At 36.4% G+C, this 23,650-nt stretch overlaps 2 protein-coding genes across 2 annotated transcripts in view; both read right to left on the bottom strand.

The window, feature by feature from the left end:
* The window catches only part of LOC115446772 (alpha-(1,3)-fucosyltransferase C), a 45,795-nt gene extending 42,449 nt beyond the window's left edge, over nucleotides 1-3,346 (bottom strand). The window contains exon 1 of the mRNA XM_037436318.1: nucleotides 2,553-3,346. Within this exon, the coding sequence (XP_037292215.1) occupies nucleotides 2,553-3,346 (794 nt within the window). The remainder of the gene's footprint in view (nucleotides 1-2,552) is intronic.
* A 5,489-nt stretch (nucleotides 3,347-8,835) lies between these two features.
* LOC115445926 lies at nucleotides 8,836-10,084 on the bottom strand. Its single transcript, XM_030172475.1, has 2 exons — nucleotides 10,001-10,084; nucleotides 8,836-9,284 (listed from the first exon to the last, which is right to left on the bottom strand). The coding sequence occupies exons 1-2, from the start codon at nucleotides 10,040-10,042 to the stop codon at nucleotides 8,838-8,840; spliced, it is 489 nt and encodes a 162-aa protein (XP_030028335.1). The 5' UTR covers nucleotides 10,043-10,084; the 3' UTR covers nucleotides 8,836-8,837.
* Between the last annotated feature and the right edge of the window lie 13,566 nt (nucleotides 10,085-23,650).

Below are 23,650 nucleotides of genomic sequence, written 5' to 3'. Positions count from 1 at the left end.
GTTGATATACAGCGCAGCAACGCAAACTGTGTTTAAGTTATGATTTGAGATCCGAGCTACTTTTAAACGTGGATACGAGATCTAAATGACTTGCCGTTCAATTTAACTATTTGAAGAGTTTTGAAAACATTTTAATAGTTTTGCTATGATTAAAATTTTGATATTACAATTTTTAATAATTCTGCAGAGGAGTTGCAATGTTATATTAAGACGAGTTTTATATTTTAATCAATTAACTAAAAAGTTATCTCTACCGTCAACTTTAACGTGTCTGGAGTTGCGAAGTCAAGCAAGTTTATGTTCTAGTGAAATTGCAAGCAGTGTATCCATACAAATTGCGAACAAATTCACACTGCATTCGTTCTACAAGTTTGTTTTCAACTTTATTTGTGCAAGTTTACGGCGTAATGATGTATGTCGTCACTAGAGTTGCTTATTTAAATTTTAAGCACCCCACGCGAATGATAAACTTAAAATTAAGTTGGTTAGTTTGATGAAGTTTGCAAACTTCATTTGTTTTGATAATATTGCTCTACTTGGCGCATTTATAAATATTTAGATGCCGTCGAGAAAAATTAATGTTAATGTAATCTTCTCAGGTAGTCTGAATGAATAATATACAGTGCATTTCTCTTTAGATAGGGTTGAATATTGTTTTTAAAAGTATGAATTATTTTCGGAAGTAACAGTCAATGTACATTACGTATTAATCAAAAATAAAAGAGATAAAATAATTGTGAATCAAAACCAAAATCATGCATAATAATTGCAGTCACTAAAACTAATGATTTTTTTCTAAATAGAAAACCATATTACGATAAATCAACTAATTTAATTGCAAGGATATCTATCACAAAATAAACTGCAAAGATAGAAAGGTATTAAACGAGAATTCTTTTAGCGTGGACATTACAACGGCGGTTTTAAGTCATCAAAATATAATAGCTTTAATCTTTGCGAGGTGTCAGCGAAAATTTTAATTATATTCCAAGTAAAAAACCGAGCAAGGGCGATGATGACTCCCGCCTAATTGGAATTATCTCGAAAATTTGAGGTTTTGAATAATGAGGGACTTTTGGACGTTAAGAGGATTGCCGCGGCTCGCTTTAAATGTATGGAAATTGTTGGATTTGATACTAAGTTAGTTTATTGTTACCATTGTTAGATGTTTTAAAGTTAGTTTTAGTTAAAATGTGAGGGGAATTAATCTGTTTTTTCAGTGATGAAGTTTAATTTCTGCTGGTTGTTCTGGTTTTGCTATTGAGAATTATAGTTATTTTGTGGCTGTCCTGAGCCAAGGCCGTGATCCTTTAGAGGGTCGTCCTCAGCATGGTCACTTAAGGGCTCGCAGTGCCTAAAGCACTCACCCGCAAGACCGTTGTGTTTGTACAAACCGGTCCTGCCAGGCTAAGAAACGTACATATGTCCATGTTAAAAAAAAATGTTATTATATTGAACATGAAGTAGCAATATTCGCGAAAAAAGTGAACTAATTAAGGCTGTTTTTATTTACTTTATTAGAAAATAAAAATATATGTATACAACTGTTATTCAAATAGATAGGGGCGCGGTTGTCATCCATCTTTCTCCGAGATTCTATCCCCTCCATGTGATAGGAGACATGGAAATCATCTATTAATATTATTTCAATTCCGTAATAGTAAGACCTTGACGTGTGTTATACATTCCCAGATACTCTTTGGGGCACAATTTCTCATGGTCCTTATTCCACCAGGACCTGAAATCTGTTACCACTGAGTGTTTACCTTCATTGAGCATCTCGCATAGTGTACACACGTCATTGAACTCAGGCTGTGGAGTATAAGAATAATGATTGTGCCATCTGAAACAAAAAATAATGGACTTTCGTATATTGTTTTTATATGATAAAATGATTCGACCGCACCTATGGTAGGTGGCGTGGCGACACATGGTTGATCCTCGCCAATCGATACAATTATGCCGGCCGGTTCAAAACTGGTTTTATACAGACTGATTCAAAAACACGTAAAACTTATGTAGGCTTAGTGGCTACCTATAGTTGGGTTTTACACCTTGTATATAGGGCAGTGGTCCGAGCGGGAACAAATATCCAACGACGTGTGTTGTTTTGCTAACTGTTAAAAAAGTCTAGATTTTACTATTAGATTACAAGGCATTAGGGTCACCTGAAATAGTTTGCATATTCTTCCGGATTTTTCATAGCACTGACCACTAAAGAAGCAATGGAAGGACCGTCTAGTTCACCAGCATTTATATACGATCCTGGCGGTAGAAATCTGAAATTATAACAAAATATTAGTGAGCAAGAGGACACGTCTACATAAAAGTTCGTCAAAAATGCATCATCGACCTATTTAGCTATGCGTTCAAAGTTCAAACTTTATGATTTATGTCCACCATAATTACTTTTATAATGTAGGTGAAAACGCGCGTAAGAGTGAAAAAATAAATTATTAAGAACGAATTGCTGACATCTATAATCTATAATTCTAATAATCATTAAAAACAAAATAATACTGTTTTTAGGCAAATTATTAGTATTCAAATACCTTGAATAATCCGCACCGCCGTATACAATAGGAACTGTGTAATGCATTACTGCATGCATTATCTTCTCAGTGACGTAATCATCGCTAAGTGAATTCTCGAAAGACAGATAAAAATAATAATTCTCCTTCAAAAACTCCAGACAGTCTCCCATCCGATCTCTGGGGCACGTCAGTTTACCACACCATCCGTAAATGTCGATTTTCAAGTCGTATTTCCTTAAAGCCATAGTTAAATTGTTAGCTACAAGCTCTCTCCGGCTTTTGGAGTGACAGCTCGAAACGAACCAAGCTATTGCTTTCCTTTTTCTTTTTAATAACGTCTTCACCTCCTTCGATGTTGGTTCCATAGGATCGATCCACGTCATATTCATTTTTGGACCAACGAGCTCTCCTTTCTTATCATAGATGTAGACAAATAACCTCTGAATGTCAGAATTTAGTTTGTAACTCCACGTCCAATTGTAATAAGAGTCGAAGTAAGGATGACAGACGGGGAAATTGCTCGCCGATTCCGACGCCATGAATATAAATTTTTGATTTGGACTTCTGAATATGGGATGCTGATCCCAATTGTTTTCAACGTCAAACAGAATCGCGTCATTGTTCCTCACATCAGTGAGCAGGGTTTTGTCGTTCGTCATGAAGCAGTTGGTGTGAGAGCAATTGTTCTCCAAGAATACAAATTGACCGTTCCTGAACATCGGTTCGTTGTAATGTGAAAACGCTTCGGTCCATTTCAGTATGTACTTCAAGTCTGTTGGCAACCGGACCGGGCATTTGTAATTCAATTTCATTGCTGTGAAGTTCCTTCGGAATTTCTTTAGTTCTCTCTGGAGTTTCTTTATTGCACCGGGCGATCGAAACACGTAATCATTTTCTATAACTTGTACGATTTTATTAGAAAGAGAACTTTTCAAATATTGGATAAACAGGGCTGTATATGCACCGATCAATACCGCTTTCAATAGCTTAGACATCTCAGATGCAAATGACGCTAGAGCACGCTACACACTCCGCAAAATTTACAAACTTTCCCCAAAGTTGCATAAACATGCATTTCTTCGAAAAAGAAATTCCTTTATTCGAAACGAAATTATACGAGAATGGTATTATACTGTTTAAACTAATTTCAACGGCACGGTGGAGTAGTAAAATCTTCATATGCAAATTAAGCCGAAAAACGTTGGACAGAAAAGGAAATATGTAGGCAATTATACTAAACAGAAAATTTAATATGAAAATCTCTTTGTCTGTACGGGCGTATACTCGACGGCCGGCTCGCGCGGCGGTCGGTATGCAAATGACAACAAATAGACGAGTGGCGCCCCCTCTCATGACGTTGCGGTTGTATTTATTTTAGGTAAGAAATGCGATGCGTAGCGAAGAGATTATTTCCGCATTTGCAATGCTTGTGTTTCATTCTACGTTGTTTAGTTTATTGCATTGATATGATACTCTGTACTCGCATTTAAGCCCAAAATTGTATGACACAACATCGGCTGTGCATCAAATGTGACATGACCTAGACAGAATTCCATTATAAGTGACCGCATGAATTAATTAAATCCAACAAAATGTAGTGGAGTGGATTGCGAATGCTATCGTATTCAGCAGCTGTTGTCGATGGCCCGGATTGGGTGACAACTTGTTCCGGTATTTGCATAGCCGGCTACTGTCCGTATTTACATCAGAATGTTTTGTGGACTTTGTTTTTGAGAGAGATATAAGGGGAAACAAGTATTGGGTTGCAGTTAAATATCAATGTTTTTAAACTAATGTTTTACAAGTTAATTATTCCTTGTTTCATACGAAAGCATGTGGTTTTAGTTACGCGTTTTAGAGTGTACCTACTGGTAATATTTTCAAGTTGTTTTTGGTGTCGAGTAACAGAAAACGTACTGGAATTATTTTTATCATCAGCTAAAATTCTGCACTATGATTCAATTTGTGGTCAACAACTTATACTGCAAATAATTGTTTATTTTTCTGTTATAAGTTTAACAAATCTATATTGTACTGCTCCGTTGGTCAGCGTGGCCTACCTCTACGACCTTTAGAGTTAAAGTAATAAAAATGTATAAAACTTACAAAAGTGACACAGTAATACCAAAATATTTTCAAAGAGGCGAATGCCAACTAATTATATTTTATGAGAAAACTTACAATAGCAAAGAGCAAGTTAAAAGTATCTCTTTTAAATATCGAAACCTCAATATTCACGGCTTGTACAAAGTTTTTTCGGCGAAAAGCGTGCCGAATATTAGCAAAAAGTCATTAAAAGTGAGGGAACTGTTCATCACCGAGCGAAACCTCAAAGTCGGTATTAAAGCCGGCAACTTAGCGGACCTTAAGTTATAAAAGTTCATTCATTTAACGCTTGCGCGCGTCGTGAGTTCGGAATTTGAATATCATGTAAGAATAAATGTTATTTATGGCATGTTTAAATGCGGTCTGTGAGGCTTTTATCAAATTGTCGGTGTTTTTGTGGAGTGCGGTATTGTTTTGTGCTTTTAATTTAGTTTTTGATACTTTTGATAGAGATTATGCCGTTTAGGTGAATTCTGGATGAATTGTAATGTTTGCTAGTAGTGTATTTTAAAGTGATCCCGACTTTTACAATCGTCAATGTAGAATTTTGTATTAGACCATTTAGAATTTTTGAATATTCATATATTGAAGAGAATTTTGAATATTTATGTCAGAATCGAATTGTGATCTACAATTTATAAATCGTAGTAATTGGTATTGGCTTTTTACAATCTGAATACCAACAGATCAGCCTCCGCTGTTGCTGTTAGATATTTCACTTTGCTTCATAATATATTCGAATCATGATGTTTAAATAATTAATTGTCACCATAGTGGCCCACGTAAGTGTGTCGTGTTTTAGTGCAGCCTGTGTATATCCGGTGGTAACAGGCCGGCATAATTGTGGCGACTACCGAAGGGTAATCATCTCTCGTCAGTTGACATTCTATTGGACCCGACTCCACTTAACATCAGGTGTTGTGGGATTATTTTGACGGTCTCTTATAAAAAAAAAAACTTTTATTTGATTTTGTTTGCAGGTGCCGTAGTTCTCAACATACAAATCCAAGGGTAACTAATACAGCCACACAGCGATCTAGGTGGTGCCGCTGCCGCTGCGGCGCTATGTATAAACACCCTTATCATCATGTGGAGTAGGTTCACTTTACCGTCCTGTATAAAAAAATAAATAAATAAATATATTATGTATATCAGTTACGTAGGCGAACACAGTGACCATAGGAGACGGGCTGCAAGGCGGCACCGCGCAGGGGCGGCTGCGGACGAAGACTTAGACACTTCCGTCAGAGGAAGCCCGCAGTCGTCCCTAATGCGCCGAAGAGGGCCACCGCGGAATTTTAGCTGGTAGGCCGTGCATAGGTTAGTTGTACTCGGGTTAGGGACTCGGCCCGGCGGTCGCCCGAAGGTCGTCATCAAATCCGGGCGGCTCAACGCCGGGCCGCAAGGCACGGTCACCCCAGTATAACCGCTCAGTCGCCCCCCACGAAGGCTGGGCGGTAGTAATAAGGAACTTTCTCCGCGAAACAAAAAAAAAAGGCGAACACAGTGAAACCTATGGCATAATATTAAATTAATTATTACAATTAGAAGTTAGTAACTACGAATGAAAAGCAAAGCAGAATTTTACAAAAGATCAAAACATATTGAAATATTTTCCGTTGGATACTTATTCATCACATGACAATTCCACCGCGTTTGAAAGTAATCTAATCGCGCACAATGCTAGTCACAGCGAAACTCTTTAATTTGGCCAAGTTTCCACTCGGTTTCCACGCCATCGGACGGTTTTATCCTATTAGTGATAATTAAATCGAACTTTTGAATTTGTACAGGGAGGCTTAAATTTCATTCTTGCGTTAACCCCTTGGAAGTTTGAAACGTTTTAATTTGTCCACAATGTTAATTCGCCGTCATTTAAATGTAATGGCTATCGACTGTGGTCATGAAAAGTTATGGCTTGTGAAGACAGTTATAAAAATGTAAGATTAAGAGGTTTTGATTTTGTTTTACATGAAGTGAAAGGCGGTTGTAGATTTTTTATATTATATAAATTGTAGCAACATAATGAAACTATCGGAAATGTTAATTTAAAAAAATAGGTCATTTTTTTGGCAATTTTAATAAGAGTTATTGAACGATTTAAATTTTTTTGAACCTGTACAAACAATGATATTCGTTTTATTAATATGTAATAAAATCCAAGTTTATGCAGTCACATTATATATGTCTTATAAAATCTTATTATTAGACTGCTTCGGTGGCGTACTTGTAAAGCTTGCGCGGTATGACTACCACTGTGAGGCCCGGGTTCGAATCCCAGGTCGGGCAGTGACATTCGGTGTTTCTACTCAGTATCAGTCCGGAGCTTGGAATTTGTGCTCGATATGGCAAAAGGCTCGTCTCCGAATACATTATGGGACGGTATACACATGGCGAAAAGTGGGTGCTCTCTAGTATGGAAATAAAGGCTTAATTTGTTGTTGTTTTGTTTTTATCTTAATTATCTATAGTGCTATAACGTAGCCAACTAAGCCCTTTAAATCTATAGCTTTAATTTAACATCACGAGTACGTCAGTCAGCAGTCTTGAATATAAAATTATCACCTCCCCGGTTGAGTCAGCGGGTTTAACTTCATTTTAATAAAAAAAAACGCTAGGAAAAATTACGTCGGAGTCGCCAATGTCTCCGATGAATGCTGAGCCTTAATTTTTTTCCCTCGCCTGCGAATCTTATTGGTTTTTATTGAATTCATGTCTGCGAGTGAAATTGTTATTTTTTTAGCTTCGTCTACGTTTATTCCGAAGAATATTTAAGTACCAAAGTGTTTGATTTTGGTGTCACTTTTATGTAAGTTAAAATGTCACTAAGGTCGACTTTTTATGGCAATTTGACAAAACTGCACCTAATGGTAAGTGGAGTGGGGTCCAAAAGGTAGTTGATTGACGAGAGATGATTATCATTCGATAGTCGACACAATTATGCCGGCCTGTATGAACCGGATATTTATAGGCTTAACAGGCTGCTCTCGAAAGCGACACACTTACGTGGGCCACTATGGCGGGTTTTAACACCTTGTGTTCGGTGGTCGGTATCCGGGCGGATATAAAATATATCCTACCACCAGCATTTTGTACCTACTAACTAATATTGTTCATGCTAATTAGGTACTTACCAAAATTCCTCATTCCCACCTGCATTATCGACTCTCACAGAATCGAAACTAACTTCACATAAAAAAACTAATTTAATTTGTTCTAAATCCATAATTAAAGACAATCAAAGATAGAATAAGTACTAAGGCGTTAATAAGAATTTACATTTGGCTTAAATCCAAAAAATTAATTGGACACAAGTGGCGCCACGGCTCTCGGGCTTTCCACTTGCGCTCGAGCGCTGAGTACAAGCGCTTAAGCGACGCGTTTTCGTGTCGAGTGTAATTAGTGCAATCAGTGTAAATCACGTTTTAGTCAAGTGTACGCTGTTGTGATGAGTAGTTGTACACTACCGTTGTTTGAGTTCGAGTGTGAGATGCATTCGAGAACTGTTCGGATTTCTCGGACCGATGTTTGTTGCTTTTCAATATTGTTATACGTGTATTGCAGTTCACATGATTAGATCTATAAAGATTCAGAATTTTAATTAGATTACCTAGGTAATACAGATCAAGTATGTTAATTAATTTTGGGACAAACAACAGCAAGGATTAAATTTATCTACTAACCAATGAATATAATTAATCAGTGTTTTTACAAATCGATGTTTAAACACCACTTGCTTTTACCAATTTAAAAGACCATACGAGTTATATCAGAATCATGTATTTTTAATTAGGTTTGTTAAAGAAGCAGGCCTACTTCTTTAAGAATCTTACAAATATACATAATATTACCGCCTATATATTATTGATTTCTAAATGAGAACCTATAGTTAGGGAACCTTTTATTCATTCAGCATACTGCATTTGAGTGCATACCGTTGCCTTTTTGACTGTTACAAGAATTTTTCAGTACACTTATCGTTGTAATTGAATAAAGTTTATTCAATTATGTAGCAAAGTATTGAATCTTTAAACGTTCGGAAATGTCATACTTATTGATTTTTAGTACGTATTGTGTACTTGTAGTTTTAAAAAGTGATGATACGTTATCATAATAATTCCGTAGCATTTTAAATCGCTTTCCTACAAATTAAAAATGAAACAAACAAAAAGCTAGAAATCATTTTTATTTTACAAGTTATCTCCTGAAAGTATGCGACAGTATCCGTTTAAAGGAATCGAATATGCTCTTAAAACTTCTCACTCTAGTCGCCGGGAACAATAAATCAAGGACGCCTCGCTGATAATTCTTCGCTATTGGCAACACCTTAACTGAAATCTCTTCAGGTTCCTCCGTGGTAGCCAAAGTGGGGGCGGAAGAAGACTCTGATCTCTCAGTTGACCCTGTACCAGTACTTATCTCAACAGTAGTAGTAGAAGGCAAGATTGTTGTCTGAGGGGGCCTAAACTCAACGAATTGTGACGGCATATTGCTGATGTGGAAGTCTTCTTCTTTGCCTGTAGCGGTGGCTGACGGCTCATCGGCTAGAAGGGCGAGGCTATTGGAGTAGATGTCGTGGAAGTTGACTGTCGATGGTGGGAAGAAAGCCTGCTGTTCCTCTGTCGATTCTCCATTGGTTTGAAGCTGTGAAATTTAACATATGTCTTCAATTGTCTCGTAAGGTTTGTGAAATTGTTTTCATAAAAATATGCGTCCTCACGCAGCATGCTTAAGTACAACAATAATTTAAAAGTTTATAGGTAATACAAATACAAAACATTTAATCGCAACACCAAGGCACAAATAAAATAAAAAAAATACACTAACACCACATACAAAAGAAATAAGAAACTAATAAACCAAAATTGCAAAAGAACTAGTGTATCGATTCAAACGACATGGTGGGAGTGCGAAAGGGGTCTGTCTCATTCAGCAGAAGCTATGATCGAGCTACGGCAATATCTATAGTGTTTACATTAATATAATAAGTTATTAATTACACTGGACTCAGAGTTGCCCCTTAGATTTTGTAAGAAATTTAAATAAAAATAAACTATGCATAAAAACACTATGAGTACCGCAAAATTGCAAAAAAAAAAATTATAAGTGCAAACTTTACGCTTATTAAATCCATGAGTAAGATTCGTTATTGTATAAAATTCAAACGAACAAGTCATCCCTATTTAGTTCTTATCACTTTATTTAAATAATTTATTTTACTACTCACACAAAAAACAACATAGAAAAGTAAAAAGCACACTTAACAATACTATACTATAGATTTGTTGCAATATGTGCGTTGGAAGGGTTATCAACTTAGAACACGCTTTTAAAAAACATTCATTTAAAAATTTGCTTACTAATAATAAGAGTCCAGTCAAGAAGACTCCACTGTGACACATTTTGAATGGTAATTGTGACCTACGACTGTTCACTGAGGAGTACCTAGAATAGTGTGACCGATTGTCAAATAGTACAATATATTGTTTAGGAAAATATTGTATTTCGCGTAGCTCCAAACACTATTGTTTTGATTTTGTTTTAGTTTTATTGTACATTGTATTATTTCTCAAGGCTTGTGTTAATGGAGCGCGAATCAATGTATTTTAACTTTTGATAGTATCTAGATTGGATTTTATTGTTTTTTTTTTATTGATTTGTATGACGAGACGAGTACGTTCGCCTGATGGTAAGCGATACAACCGCCCATAAACATTACAAAACACCTTGAAATACAAAGTATTGTTTGGTATTCCACTTCGCTCGCCATCCTCAGACGTGAGATGTTAAGTCTTAGTACGTCCAGTAGTTACACTTGCCACAATGTCCTTCAAACCGGAACATAACAGTGAATACACACTGCTGCTTGGCGGCAGAAATAGACATTGGGGACCACCCCAATGTCTTATTGTCTACCCGCCTGCATAGGTACCAACCTACCGAGGCGGACTCTCACATATGAGAGACCTATTAACAGTATACGTTATATATGTTTAGTACGATATAAACCTAAAGTTTTTCTAACCGTTCTGAAGATTATGGAGGACCTTTGTTAGTGATTAAGGAGTACAATTTGAATTCGTAAAATCTGTATTTATTATTTTTGCGTCATTTTGTGAAACTGTGCAAGAACTCTATAAATATCAAGCTAATCCGGTGGTTTCTTTGTTCGATTAGTAAGTTGCCTTTATGATATAATAAACTTATGTGATTTATATCTCCGTATTGTATATCTCTTAGTATGTTTATTTTAAGATGGAGTGTACGTTAATTCTCATTTTCAGCTATCTTTTTAAAATAACTTGTACAGTGTAAATAATGTAATACAATGTTTGCCTTTTTTATTAATATTTACTTAAATTTTGCGTAGGTTAGGAAAAATGTGCCAGTCAAGATTTCTGTCTTATTCCTTGTAGAATAAGAATTAATGTTGAAGATAGCCTTTATTTATGTACTTAATAAATTCATGATAAAATATTGAGTAAATGATTATCCCTGCATCACACTAAGGTTGACTGATAGAGAATGCCTATGGCAATAAGTCCGCCTGTATACTTTTGTATATGAAGTGCTAAATAAATAAATGTAAGTTGAAATTCCATTGAAGAACGCCATAGGGATCGTTCGGATCTTAGTACACTTCCTCGTATATACCTTTTAAGATAACGTAAGCGAAAATCGCATTTGCCTACAAATAAAAGGAAGCCGAAAGAACCGCGCCGAGCAGGGAGATATGGGGCGTTTGTGATCATTGTTGCATACGATACGATGTTGACGAGGCTATGCATACGATATTTTTAAAAGAGCTGACGACGGGCTTTAGAACCAATGAAAATGCGACACTATCAATATCATCGCTATATATGTACTACGAACTAGATCTGGCGTTCCGTACACTCATTGTGCTCAACTGTACTGCAATCCGTACACCTGACTTTAGTATGATTTCAACATTGACAGCGTGTGGTTATGTACGGAGTGACGCTCATAATATAAGAACTTGAGTCTAAGTAAAACCTGGGCGTGAAAAAAAATTTTAGTCAAATAAGTAAAATTATTTGTTGTTCAAGTGAATAACTAGGTTATGACAGTGACGTTATGGTTGCCATTTTTGTGACGATTTTAAACAAATAGTTTATATGGACGTTCGTGTCTATACAATATATGTCAATGGTCAATATTAAGTGTTTAAAGACGCGCGGAGAGCGTGTCCGTCGAAATGTTAATATGTTTATTCGAATTCGAGTTAGCATTAGAAATACGATGAGTGTTAAAAGTAATTTCGGATTGAGGAAAAGTTATATTACCTATGCATCAAAACAATGTATTTTACTAAAACGTTGTATAAATTATGATGTTTGCAACATGATTCACGGTTTCAACGGTATGCAACATTTTATATAGGTATAATTAGAATAGGTAGTTACGCAATTTATTTGAAAGTTATTTTTATAGTTGTTATTTTTTATATAATAAGTGTATCATGCTATTTATATTTATATTATTTTCTTTTTGAGGGACGGATTTTTGCATCATCTATCCATTTCAAAACAATATATTGAACTATAATAATATGAATGGTATAATAATATGAATGCAAACCTTTATGTTCTATTGTAAAATCATTTGCAAAAAATAAGTATTCAAAAATAGATTTTCAATGGGCCTGCGCAACTCTCGCAGCGCCCTCTAAGGATGCTTATGATGCGGTGTTGCAGTTTATTTAATTTCCTCAAAGGCATTACTTGGAAAAAGCGTGTTTTCAAGTGGCTCCATTCCTCTAGCTGCATGAGGGACCCCTCTCTACAGTCCTACAGTTATGCAATTGCGAGTTGTAACACTTTTGTTATTGAAGTGAGTATTCGTTATTTTAAAAAAAAAATATTATTCTTTATTACGTATTAAATAGTACTTACAACTGAATGAATGAATCGCTCCTAGCTGAGTTTCGGCAACGGCGGAAAATCTCAACGGAGATCAGCCAGGTACGCGAGAGATATTATAGTGCACAAGTGTGTGCGCAATACACGGGTGTACTCCCTGTTTTCACTTTTAAAGTCCGGTGAGATGGCAAACCGACAATACCGAAGGTAGATCATGCGCAGGACCAACGGCTTTACGTGCATTTCAAGGCATCACACAGCCAACTTCCTGATGATGATGTTTTCCTTCACAGTTAAAGCGAACGATAAATTCACAAAGAATACACACATGATTTTAGAAAAGTCAGGTATGTGCACTTGGGATTTGAACCTGCGGACATTCGTCTTGGCAGTCCGTTCCACACCCAATTAGGCTATCGCCGCTTAGTGTCGGGCTTACTCTTGGAAAATTTCGCCCTTCGCCACTGGTGCCATAAATAAATAAATCGCGTCAATGTCCTTCAGAAGTTTGAATAACATATCATTACATGGCGGTAATCAGTCGGAGAATGTCCAGTAATTAAGCTAGGTTTAATGTCCTTCAAACCAGAGTACATTCGTGGTCATTGATGGTCTAAAGTCAAAGGGGTGACATAGGACATTAGGCGCGGCTCAGTCCTTGTGCATGACCTTTGCCGGATTAAAAGACTTGAGAGACATTGTGTACTGTTCGATTCAAAGAAGCTTGTATAAATTTAATCTAAGACATTGTCAATGGGTGTGAAAAAAATCATCTATATCCGTTCCGCTGTTTCTGATTTTACTTTTACTAAACATCGGACTATACAAACATATTCATAATATTAAGCATTTATGTTAAAATAAACTGCCTCTATGGCGTAGTTGTATTGGGTGCGTGATCTGGTACAACACAGTTTTGTGATCCCGGGTTCGATTCCCGGATCGGACAAAGTGATATGTTTTTTTGCTCAGTATCAGTCCAGAGTCTGGAATTTGTGCCTATATGGCGCTAGGCCATATCATGAGACGGAATTCATTTAACGAAAACTCAGTCAATCTCTTGGGGGATAAAGGTGTGATTAGTGCTTGTTTGTTTTTATTACAGTAAATATGATATTATGAACATTTTATTAACTGATAATTAATTTAAAAACAACATATTTTAAACTCCGTTAATTTGTGTTAAAAATATATCCTTCTCCGGGTCATGGACGGTAAACAGTTTACTGGATTGACGCGTAGGTCCCAAAGGGCGGAACGAGATTCGTCACGTCAGGGGACGCTTCAAATAAGGCTGCATTCATACACGATTTGTCCCGGCAGTCTCTTTGTGCGAGATTAGAGTGACAAATTGTGAAAGCAGACGGGAATTCGCGCTTGTTAGAAAAATCGTGGTATTTTTATTTCGTCGCGTTGTTGCGGAGTTTTATTTGGCTTTCTAATATTGTATTGGATTTTATTTATGTTATTTTTAAAAGCGGCGATAGCCTAGTTGGGTGTGGAACAGACTGCCAAGACGAATGTCCGCAGGTTCAAATCCTAAGGGCACACACCTCTGAATTTTCTAAAAAAAATCATGTGTGTATTCTTTGTGAATTTATCGTTCGCTTTAACGGTGAAGGAAAACATCGTGAGGAAACCTGCACATCTGAGAAGTTCTCTATAGGAATTTCGAAGGTGTGTGAAGTCTACCAATCCGCACTAGGCCAGCGTGGTGGACTAAGGCCTAATCCCTCTCAGTAGTAGAGGAGGCCCGTGCTCAGCAGTGGGTAAAGTATATAATACAGGGCTGATATTATTATTATTATTATTATTATTTATTTCTGCCGGCAATGTTGTTAAAATACCGTTCAATGTTTCGTAGAACATTCAAGCAAACAAAGTATAAACAAACAATATCTCCTTAATCCACACGATACCTATTAAATCTCCACAAACCAAAGATAAACCAGGTTTCCTTGGAATCGTAATCAATACCTCCCTTTGATCAAGCCCACCCGTGTTGTCATTTAATAATCTATGCCACTAAGGTGCACCACTCCACTGATTGATCACTCTCGGCTGCTCACGGCACTAGTACTAAACTGTGGATTAGGCCACAGGCTATCAGCTTGATGCATTGCCCGTATTGTATTGGCGTATGAATCGTTGTGGTAACGTGGTCGGGGAACAAAGGTGCCTTACAGAACATAGATTACGCAAGGATAGACCTGCTGCGGCAAAGCGATTGTCTGTGAGCGCTTTTAATGGGAGCGTACGGGGGTCTGTTTGTGCGTGCATTTGTTTTGCTCGATGGTTTTGAATCTAAATCTTATAGACTTTAGTGCTAATTAATAATGTCACATCTTTAGTCGATAGTTTATAGTTGGTATGAAATTTATATCGCTGTTTTTAAAAGTTGGGTTCGGTAGTCGAAGATTGGTACTGTGTCCGGGCATTCGAATACGAACTCTCGGCGAAGAGGCAAGTAGTGAAATGTGCTATAATAAAGGATAGCAAATTATTGTGATTCCTTTAGGTTCCTTTTTGGCGTTTTTATATTAGGTAGTTCCATTTCAGTGAATGAAGACTAATTTAATAAATTTCGTTGTGATATTAACAAATATGAATTAAATTTCTTAAAATTATTTTTCATAAATTATCTCATACTCAACCTTACATACTACATACAATATTTAATGATTTAATTTTGATTTCAGGTGACGAAACACAGCATAATATAGATCAGAGTATATTTTTCTAAACCAATTTAATATAAAAGTCTATACTTCATAGAGTCATGAATGGATTGCATATTATAATTATGAGCACACGAATAATCTTATAATTTTTGTTCATAACAAAAATCTCGTCAAATGTAAACTATTTGAAAATCAACTCTAAAACCATTTGAAAACAAACCAAATTCTTTAAACGTTAGCCAACAAGTCCTAACCTCTGTTCGACGCAATATCCACCCGTATTATAATTGGAAAGAGGGATGCACCTCCCAAGACGGCGATATACTGAGCGTATCAATCTGTATATTGACAACTGTATTATTCACGTGTTAACACTACACATACATATGCTGAGCTGCAGCGGCAAAGGGAGTCAATAACAGTCGGTGGGAGACTAAGGTTTAATTTAGATAGAAGCATCTGAGTACCAGTATTCATCTATCTATATATATAATAATGAATCTCTGCTTCCCTTAGTCATTGCATCACGCGTGAACGGGTGGAACTTTCGCTAATTCTTTTTTTGTTGTATTAATTATTGTCAGGAGAAGGTTCTTATGAAAGAAAAAATTATGAAAGTTGAGCGGAACGTTAGAAAATTTAAGAAAAGTTAATGTCAGCGATTGACAGAATGCGCGCTGTAAATTCATAATTAAGACGGGAAAACCAATGTCTGTCGGGTCGACTAGTAAACTATACTATAAAGTCGTACATTGTGTCAAAAGGCATAGTGTAAGGAATTATATTTTTCTGTAGCTTCCTTATTAATGATTTCTTGTGTTTACGCGAATGTTAGAGATTTAAATAATTTCTTTCGCGGATTTGAACGCGTTGTTTTATATTATAATTTTCTCTCACGTTTCAAAGACTTTTTAATATAAAAAACCGCTATTAAACCAGTATAATTGTTTAATTTCTATATTCCTTAACTTTGTTTATTCTGACAGCTAACCTAAGTAAAGTTGTAGCTTTATATTAGCCTACCACAGCGGCCCTATTATGTTTGTAATAAATTAAATAGATTCGTTTATGCTCTTAAAAGACTTAGAAAAACGGTATCACAAAAGGCAGCTCTAACAGCTCACCATGGCTTTGTATCTTCCATCTTGTTGTACGGTCTATCACTATGGGGAAATTCAGTGGATTTAAATAGGGCTTTTGAAGTCCAAAAAAAAAAATGTATTCGAGCTGTCTGTGTAGTATGGTTCTTAGAAAGCTATTAACCATTATTTAAAAAACACAAAGTGCTTCCCTTGCCCTGTTTATATATACATTGTATACATTACGTCTTTATCATCGAAGGGGTAGGCAGAGGTGCAACCAGAGGACTGTTCGCCTATGTTCCGTCCCATACTAGAGGGGGCGAGCCCTACGCCTGTCCTAAGATCTCGAGTTCCCGTGTCGGGTAGGATGATATTTAGTTCTTCTACTCAGTATCGGCCTGGAGTCTAGCATTTGTACCTATGGCGATAGACTTACCCCTATCACATCACGGGACGAAATACAGCGGAAAGTGGGTGCACCATTACACCTCCACCTATTCGGGGATAAAATAGTGTATGTATAAGTCCTAACTATTCAATCATTTAGAGTATTGCAAAGAACTGGAGTGAAACGAGTGTATATAATTTTTCGCAGATCTTTAAATCATATTAATTACTGGAAAAGTAATTAACGCTTTCACGGCATTCGCTAAAAACTAGCGCCTCCGCCGCGACGCTGTCGGGACCGGTTTATGCAATCAGGAACAGTTTTTATTATTTGTCCTTGACGTTTTATATTTAAAAGCAATTTTTAATTTGAAAAACTACTTCTAAGTATATTAAAATAAAAGTATTTTTTGGATTTTGTCGAGGTTTTTTGACTTTTTGGTCACGAAGGCTGTAAATCCTACGAAACGCCGGGACAAAATTATCCGATAAGTAAGACATCAGTTTTTTATGTTTTTAAATTTAAAAAATTCTATTCTATAATGCTCTAGTTTGGTGATCATCATTGTTGCTTAGAAGTAATTATTGAGCAACAAAAAAAATAACTTTACGTCGTATCTTGCTGCCTTTGCTTCTGTTATCACTTATAATAAAATGCTCAATTGTTGTTGGTACGCTAACATCAAAGTTATTGGAATATTGCAAACATTTTAATTTAACCATGATATGTTGGAGGATATGTAAGTTAAAGAAAATTAAGAAGTATTCGACATGATTATAATACAAACAAAAATAAAAACACCAAATTCTTTCCACAATTATCTTAGAAATAAGGTTTATTATCACATCTGTCAATACATAGATATATATAGTATAAAAGAAAATCCCTTTTAATTAGGGCAACGTTACACGCCTGCATATAACAATTAGGTGGCCAGTTCAGCGTGATACTTGATGCAACGAGCTACAACACAGCGCTCTTAGAAACAAAAAAAAAAACAATTCGATATTAATTATTGCCACAATTCTGCATAAAACCGTCCCGAGAATGCTGCATGGCAACATCTTGTACTAATTGGTCCATGATGCGAAGATGTTCCAACGATTTATAGCACGAGTCGGCACCTCCGCGCCCCTACAGCGCATCGCGTTTTTACATGCATCTAAGTATTATTTCAATACCAATTCATGTGCTTTGAATGTACAGGAAATATAATTTATAACATACATGTCATTCTTGTAAGTATTTTTTATTGAATTTTAGTAGTCAAAAGGACATATTCTGTCTTTAAGGGCATATCTTTCTTGCAGTAACGGATGTTCTTATCGAAGAATGGTGTTTATAGCTGTGTAGTTTAAGAGTCAAAATCCCCTATTTACCTACAATGCTATCAAAGCTGTCCTTCGATTAGAACGCCGGTAATTGCAAAAAGACATTCGCGCCCGTAGGCGGAATAGGGCCCCCTAACTATACCTATAGAATCTTCTTAAATAATAAGAGAACCCTTGAGAGAGCCCTTTTAATTTTAAAATTTTCCAAAAATCGTTTCATAATTCACAAGAATACCCACTTAATTCACTTCGCTTTAAAAAAGTCAGTGGCGCGTGCCTTTGGGCTTTGAACTAGTGGACATTCATCTTAGTAGTCCATTCCACTCCCAACTAAGCTATTGCCGCTTAACCACACAGAGTATTAATTATATTCAAATGAATATTTGACCGCATGGTGATAATTAATGCATTTAAATTACCTCTAAAGAGATTACAGATTCCCTGCCGATCTTAAGTGGAATACAAGTCGAGAGAGGCGGGATTTGTCAAAAATTCGATACTTTTACTAACAGAAATATAACAGTTACATTTACAGTTTTCGTCAGCAATAAACTGCCGGTCGAGGTGGTTGATTTGTGTTGTAGACAATAATGTCTACAGCGTGGCCGCAGCTACAGGAAAACTAGTAGTAAACTGTTGGTGGTTGGATATATTTTATATCCGACGGAATAGCGACCATCGTACACAAGGAGTTAAAACTCGCCATAGTGGCCTAGGATTAATTAAAGATTATCCCTCGACAATCGACACTAATGTGAAGCCTGTTGAAGCCGAATATAAACAGGCTGACCCTGGAATCTGACGCAATTACTAGGACCACTATGGTGGGTTTTAACATCTTGTGTACGGTGGTCGCTATCCGGGCGGATATAAAATATATCCTACCACTTGTAAAAGGTAGTTAGCATACTGTATGTGTTTTCTTAAGAAAAATTATGCAAATTTATAAGTGTATGATAATTTTATGCAGTTCCGCGTAATATTTTCTTTTTCTCGCAAAGTTATGATTGGGGGAAATCTCACTAGTAAGATCGCCAACTTTGCCTTATTATGGCATGGTCTGATGTTGCTGGCTTTCTCTACGTTGGATTAATGTGGATATTCAATTAATATGTCGTATCTATGAGTAATTGTGTGGAAGTATAGTTGGCTTAATATCAGAATTCGCGCCATAATAAGTATTTAAAGAGAAATAAATTTTCAAAATATTTATGATTCGTTTTTGAAAATCAAATTGTAGGTTAGTCTATAGTTTTTCTTACCGCCATGCAACGGTGCTCACGCTTGTTTAAATCATTTGTGTTTCGTGGTTAGTGAACTGTATTACAGTAGCGAAGGGGATATAACTTGATTCCTGTCGGCTTCCCTTTATATAGAATTGTTGTAGAATTTAATTATGATTAAAACGATTTTCAGAGTGCTTTTATGCATATTAGTAAATATATGTTGTGTCGGGTTCCTTTTCGGAAAATTTTGCCATTTGCCGCTGCTGTATTGCATATTAAAAAACAATTAAAATTCTAGATGGTATTATTTTTATATGCAGTTAAAGAGCTTATTTAAGTTTATAAATACTCAATAACTAGATATTTACCTGTATCATCAGGTCCTCTTGTTTCTTTAGCTGCCAAGCGCGGGGCCGCTAGCTCGCGTACTCAAGTCGCGTATGAAGGAAAATTAGACTTTTTAAACTTGCCTCTAGAACTTCGATTTTACCTCATTTCTCCAAAGTTCCGAGCTATTTCGCTCTGCTCAGGTGGGCTGCATGCTTATTTTAAAAAAGGTCTCTTTAGGAAAATGTAGGAATATGTTTCCTCAATATTCTAAGGATTTTCTGACCTGCCAGATATCGAGTAGATGTTGAGTGAACACATATAAAAGTGTTAATAAAATATTAGATGAATCACGTGTCTTTATTTGTACAAATTATCTATTCTAAGCGATTAACTTTTTGTTTGTTTTTCCTTAGACACCTTTGGTGTTCAAAGCCGATGGATCAACGATTTCCCCGCAAAAAGGGTAACCTAAATCATACACCAGGGACGCATAGAAGTGTCGTCGCGTGGCCACCGTCCATCACACCAATTGTTTCCGATAACCGATACTGCGTTATAAATGACGTACAATTTGTATTTTTTCATTCTGGCGTCGCATGTCATAAATTGTGCCAATTGGGCTGTCTGATAATGTATCTTTATGAATGTGATCGGGATGTTTTGCGTTTCGATTTCGTTGTACCGCCTTTTTTATAAAGTGAATTTTATTTGGGAATATCAAGTGTCTAGTCCATCATATACTATCTAAATATAATTAAACTAGGTCTTGCTCGCGGCGTCGATTGTGTGAAGGAGTTTTCTGGGATAGAAAGTAGCCTATAACCTTCCTAGGGTCTTAAACTATCTCCATACGAAATATCATAAAAATCCCTTTAGGAGATTTGAGAAAATCGATAACATACAGACAGACAAGAAAGGGGAATTCGTTTTATAATATGTATAAATCCGCTTTGATGTGTAGCGAATTTGAAACACTGTTTTTGTGTCGGACTTTAGTCGCCAAAGTTGAGTTTATTATTGTAACTACGATTAGTACATTTCCTACTGAAACAACTGTCAGTTTCTTAGTAACTGTATGAAAATAAAATGTTGACATTTGCTGCGATATATCTCGTGAATTTAGTACAAAAATCGACATCGAACAAAGCACTTTATTAGTAACTATCGACTTATTCTCCAATAAACTTATAACTAAAGTCTATTGAAAATCAGGGCCCAGAATCAGGTAGCGGGTAGGCCGGGATGCCTCCGTCGGAATGCAGGCATTCCCTGGATGCCACGGATGCTGGGACGCGACGGATGCCGATTGCTGTGGTTGTCTTCGAATACTTCACGTAAATGCTAATTATCGCTTGTAAATGAGGCGAATATTCGGGATGTATATTGTAAGGTAAGGTTATTTTCTAAAGTGGTGTACGTAAATTATTTTTGATATTTAATTTGACTGCCTCAATGTAGTTGTATTACGGTACGACTGCAGTGTAGTCTCGGGTTCAATTGCCGGTTTGGGCAAAGTGATATTGGGTTTTTCTACTCAGTATCAGCCCGGAGTTTACAATTTGTGCGCGATATGACGGTAAGTTCTTCGATTATCACATCATGGGGCGGAAGGAAGGTGCATTAGTTGCGCCCTTGCCTACATGGGATTGAATATATTTTTCATTTTAAATAGGCAAGCAAAATAATTGATACTGCAACATATTTGTGTAAAGGTATTTTAGTGCGCGCTCTCCTTAATTAGGTATTTAATTAATGTGCGATATTTTGATTACGAATTTACAGGTACCTATTATTTAAAAAGACCACGTTTTTGATAATGCACTTGTCCAACCTTGAAGCTCGAAGGCATTACGACTTCCGCACTAAGTTGCCCGGTATTTCCGATTCAGCTCGGGAGGTTTTTGTACCAGTTTTTGTTTTATTGTACCAGCCTGGAATTTGTGACCGATATGGAGATAGGATGGCCCATTAAATCATGGGACGGAACACATACGGGGAAAAGTGGAGGCGCTGTTTCCCCCTCTGCCTACTAATTCGGTGATAAAAAGGTGGGAGTGTGAAAAATAGTCAAAGAATCCGTTACACACAAAACTATTAAACCAAGATAATTATAGATTTATATTAATCAAATTTTGACGTATTTTAGTACGTTCTTGTGCATATTCATATTAAATTATTTAGTGACGAGATTCAGCAACTTAAGTAACTGCCTTATTCACAGGAGTGTTTCTTGGCTGCAAATTGTCAGTATGCAGGGATAAATATTTTAGTCCAAAGGAATAGTTGGCAAATATGGACCAAGGTTGGCAAAACGAATTACCGGCCCCATACTTTCTCCTGTTTGTATATGTGTTTATAATAACGTGGTTATAAATAAAGTCTTTCACGTCATGGTGACACGTTCCAGTTGTCACGCTCTCGCAAAAGGGGTATATTTTTATGGAATACGTAATTCTGTTTGACTTCATACGCGATGTCCATATTTGCCGAAGACTCGACGTCCTACATGCAAAGAGCGCGGTTGGTATCCATTGTCATATTCGTCACAATATTCAGTGTAACGGGTGAGTTTATTAAAAAATAGTTTTCGTTTTGTACCTCTGTTGTAGTTTGAAAAGTTTTATGAAATTGTAGTTTTGGGTTGAAAGGGAAAGTATCAATGTACTTTCAATGGCTTTTTTGGAGTTTGGATTTTATTGTTTCATGCCGATTTAAAGTGAAAGACAAAACTCGCGTACAATTTATTATGCACAAAGTTTGTTATAAAGAAGTTTATTGCTATTTTTTTTATCTGTCCTCACGTCATTCCAATGCGTGGTCGACGCAAGCAACATGATTTTTTAAATATTGTACAGAAACAATTTGGTTTAGTTCTCCTTTTTTTTTCATGAGAATCTAATGCGAATCGCATGGGAAAAATCAATGAACTTTCTAATAAGGCAGTTCCATGCATATACGCCGCCACTAGACTAAAAATGGCTAGCTTATACCTACATTAGGTACTACATTAAAACGAAAAATTAAACTATATAAGTAACGAAAACTTATATAATTACTAATCCTAATATATTAATTCGAAAATACGTCAAAAAGGGCAACTGAACTGATACAATGGAAACACTCAGTGCCTCTAACGAAACAGGTCTTAGCAAATAGAGGGAGACATCGACTGATAGAAAAATTTTCTCGAGAGCTTTTTGGCTGCGAACAGACAGTCGGACGGATCTCTTTGAGAGTTCTTGGCGGAAAAGTTTTATATGTCCGGAATGAGTATAGGGCAAACGTGGTTTTAACTGTTATTATGGTTGCAGTGAATGGCAGTACAATTTTGGAACCCTTTCATATATTTAATAGGTGTTTTGACTGCCTGGTGTAGTTGTAATGCGTACGCGGTATGAGTACTTCTAACGCGCTGAGGTCCTAAGTTCGAGTCCTGGGCCAAAAATAAATGTGACTGAGTATACGATCTTAAAATTACTCAGTCGCAGCATGGAAGGAGGAAGTTAGCTGTGTGATACCCCCCGTGTTTCGGAAAGCATGTAAAGCCGTTGGTACTGCGTCTGATCTCTCCCCGGTCATGTCGAATTGCAATATCCCGGACTATGAGAGTGAAGGAACAGAGAGTGCACCTGTGTATTTTGTACACACTTGTGCACTATAACATCTCTTTTGTATTTGGCTGATCTCCGTCGAGATCGGCTGCCGTGGCCTAAATTCGGCCAGGAAGGATATAATATGCGTGTTTTATTATTCGAATGATTTAAAATATATATAAATTAAGAGGTTTCAAAATAAGTAATTTTTAATCAGTAATATTTCTTCGAAATAAGTTCGTTACAGCTCTACATAATATATAATCATTCAGATTCATAACATAATAACACTATATTACTAATATAATAATAATTACATGGTATTTTTTGAATTCAAAGTTATTAAATCACTCATTATAACTTCTCGAAAATTCATCAGAGAGTTGTGTAGTCTTGTTTATTTTGCTTTAAAAGAATTTTTTGTTTACCGTCGTCAGTCGACGAGTCTCCGATGGACAGTTTGTTTATCGCGATGAATCTGTCACTCGTCATTGTT

The sequence above is a fragment of the Manduca sexta genome, chromosome 7 (genome assembly GCF_014839805.1).
Source record: "Manduca sexta isolate Smith_Timp_Sample1 chromosome 7, JHU_Msex_v1.0, whole genome shotgun sequence".
In the NCBI taxonomy this organism is placed as follows: Eukaryota; Metazoa; Arthropoda; class Insecta; order Lepidoptera; family Sphingidae; genus Manduca; species Manduca sexta.
Note: the sequence above shows the minus strand (reverse complement) of the source record. Positions and strands in the feature narration are given on the sequence as shown.

Coding starts and splice junctions, on each gene's coding strand:
- LOC115445926 (XM_030172475.1), bottom strand. CDS start 10,042: ATGTGTCACAGTGGAGTCTTCTTGACTGGACTCTTATTATTA. Junction 9,285..10,000: donor TGACTGGACTCTTATTATTA/GTAAGCAAATTT, acceptor TAAATTTCACAG/CTTCAAACCAATGGAGAATC.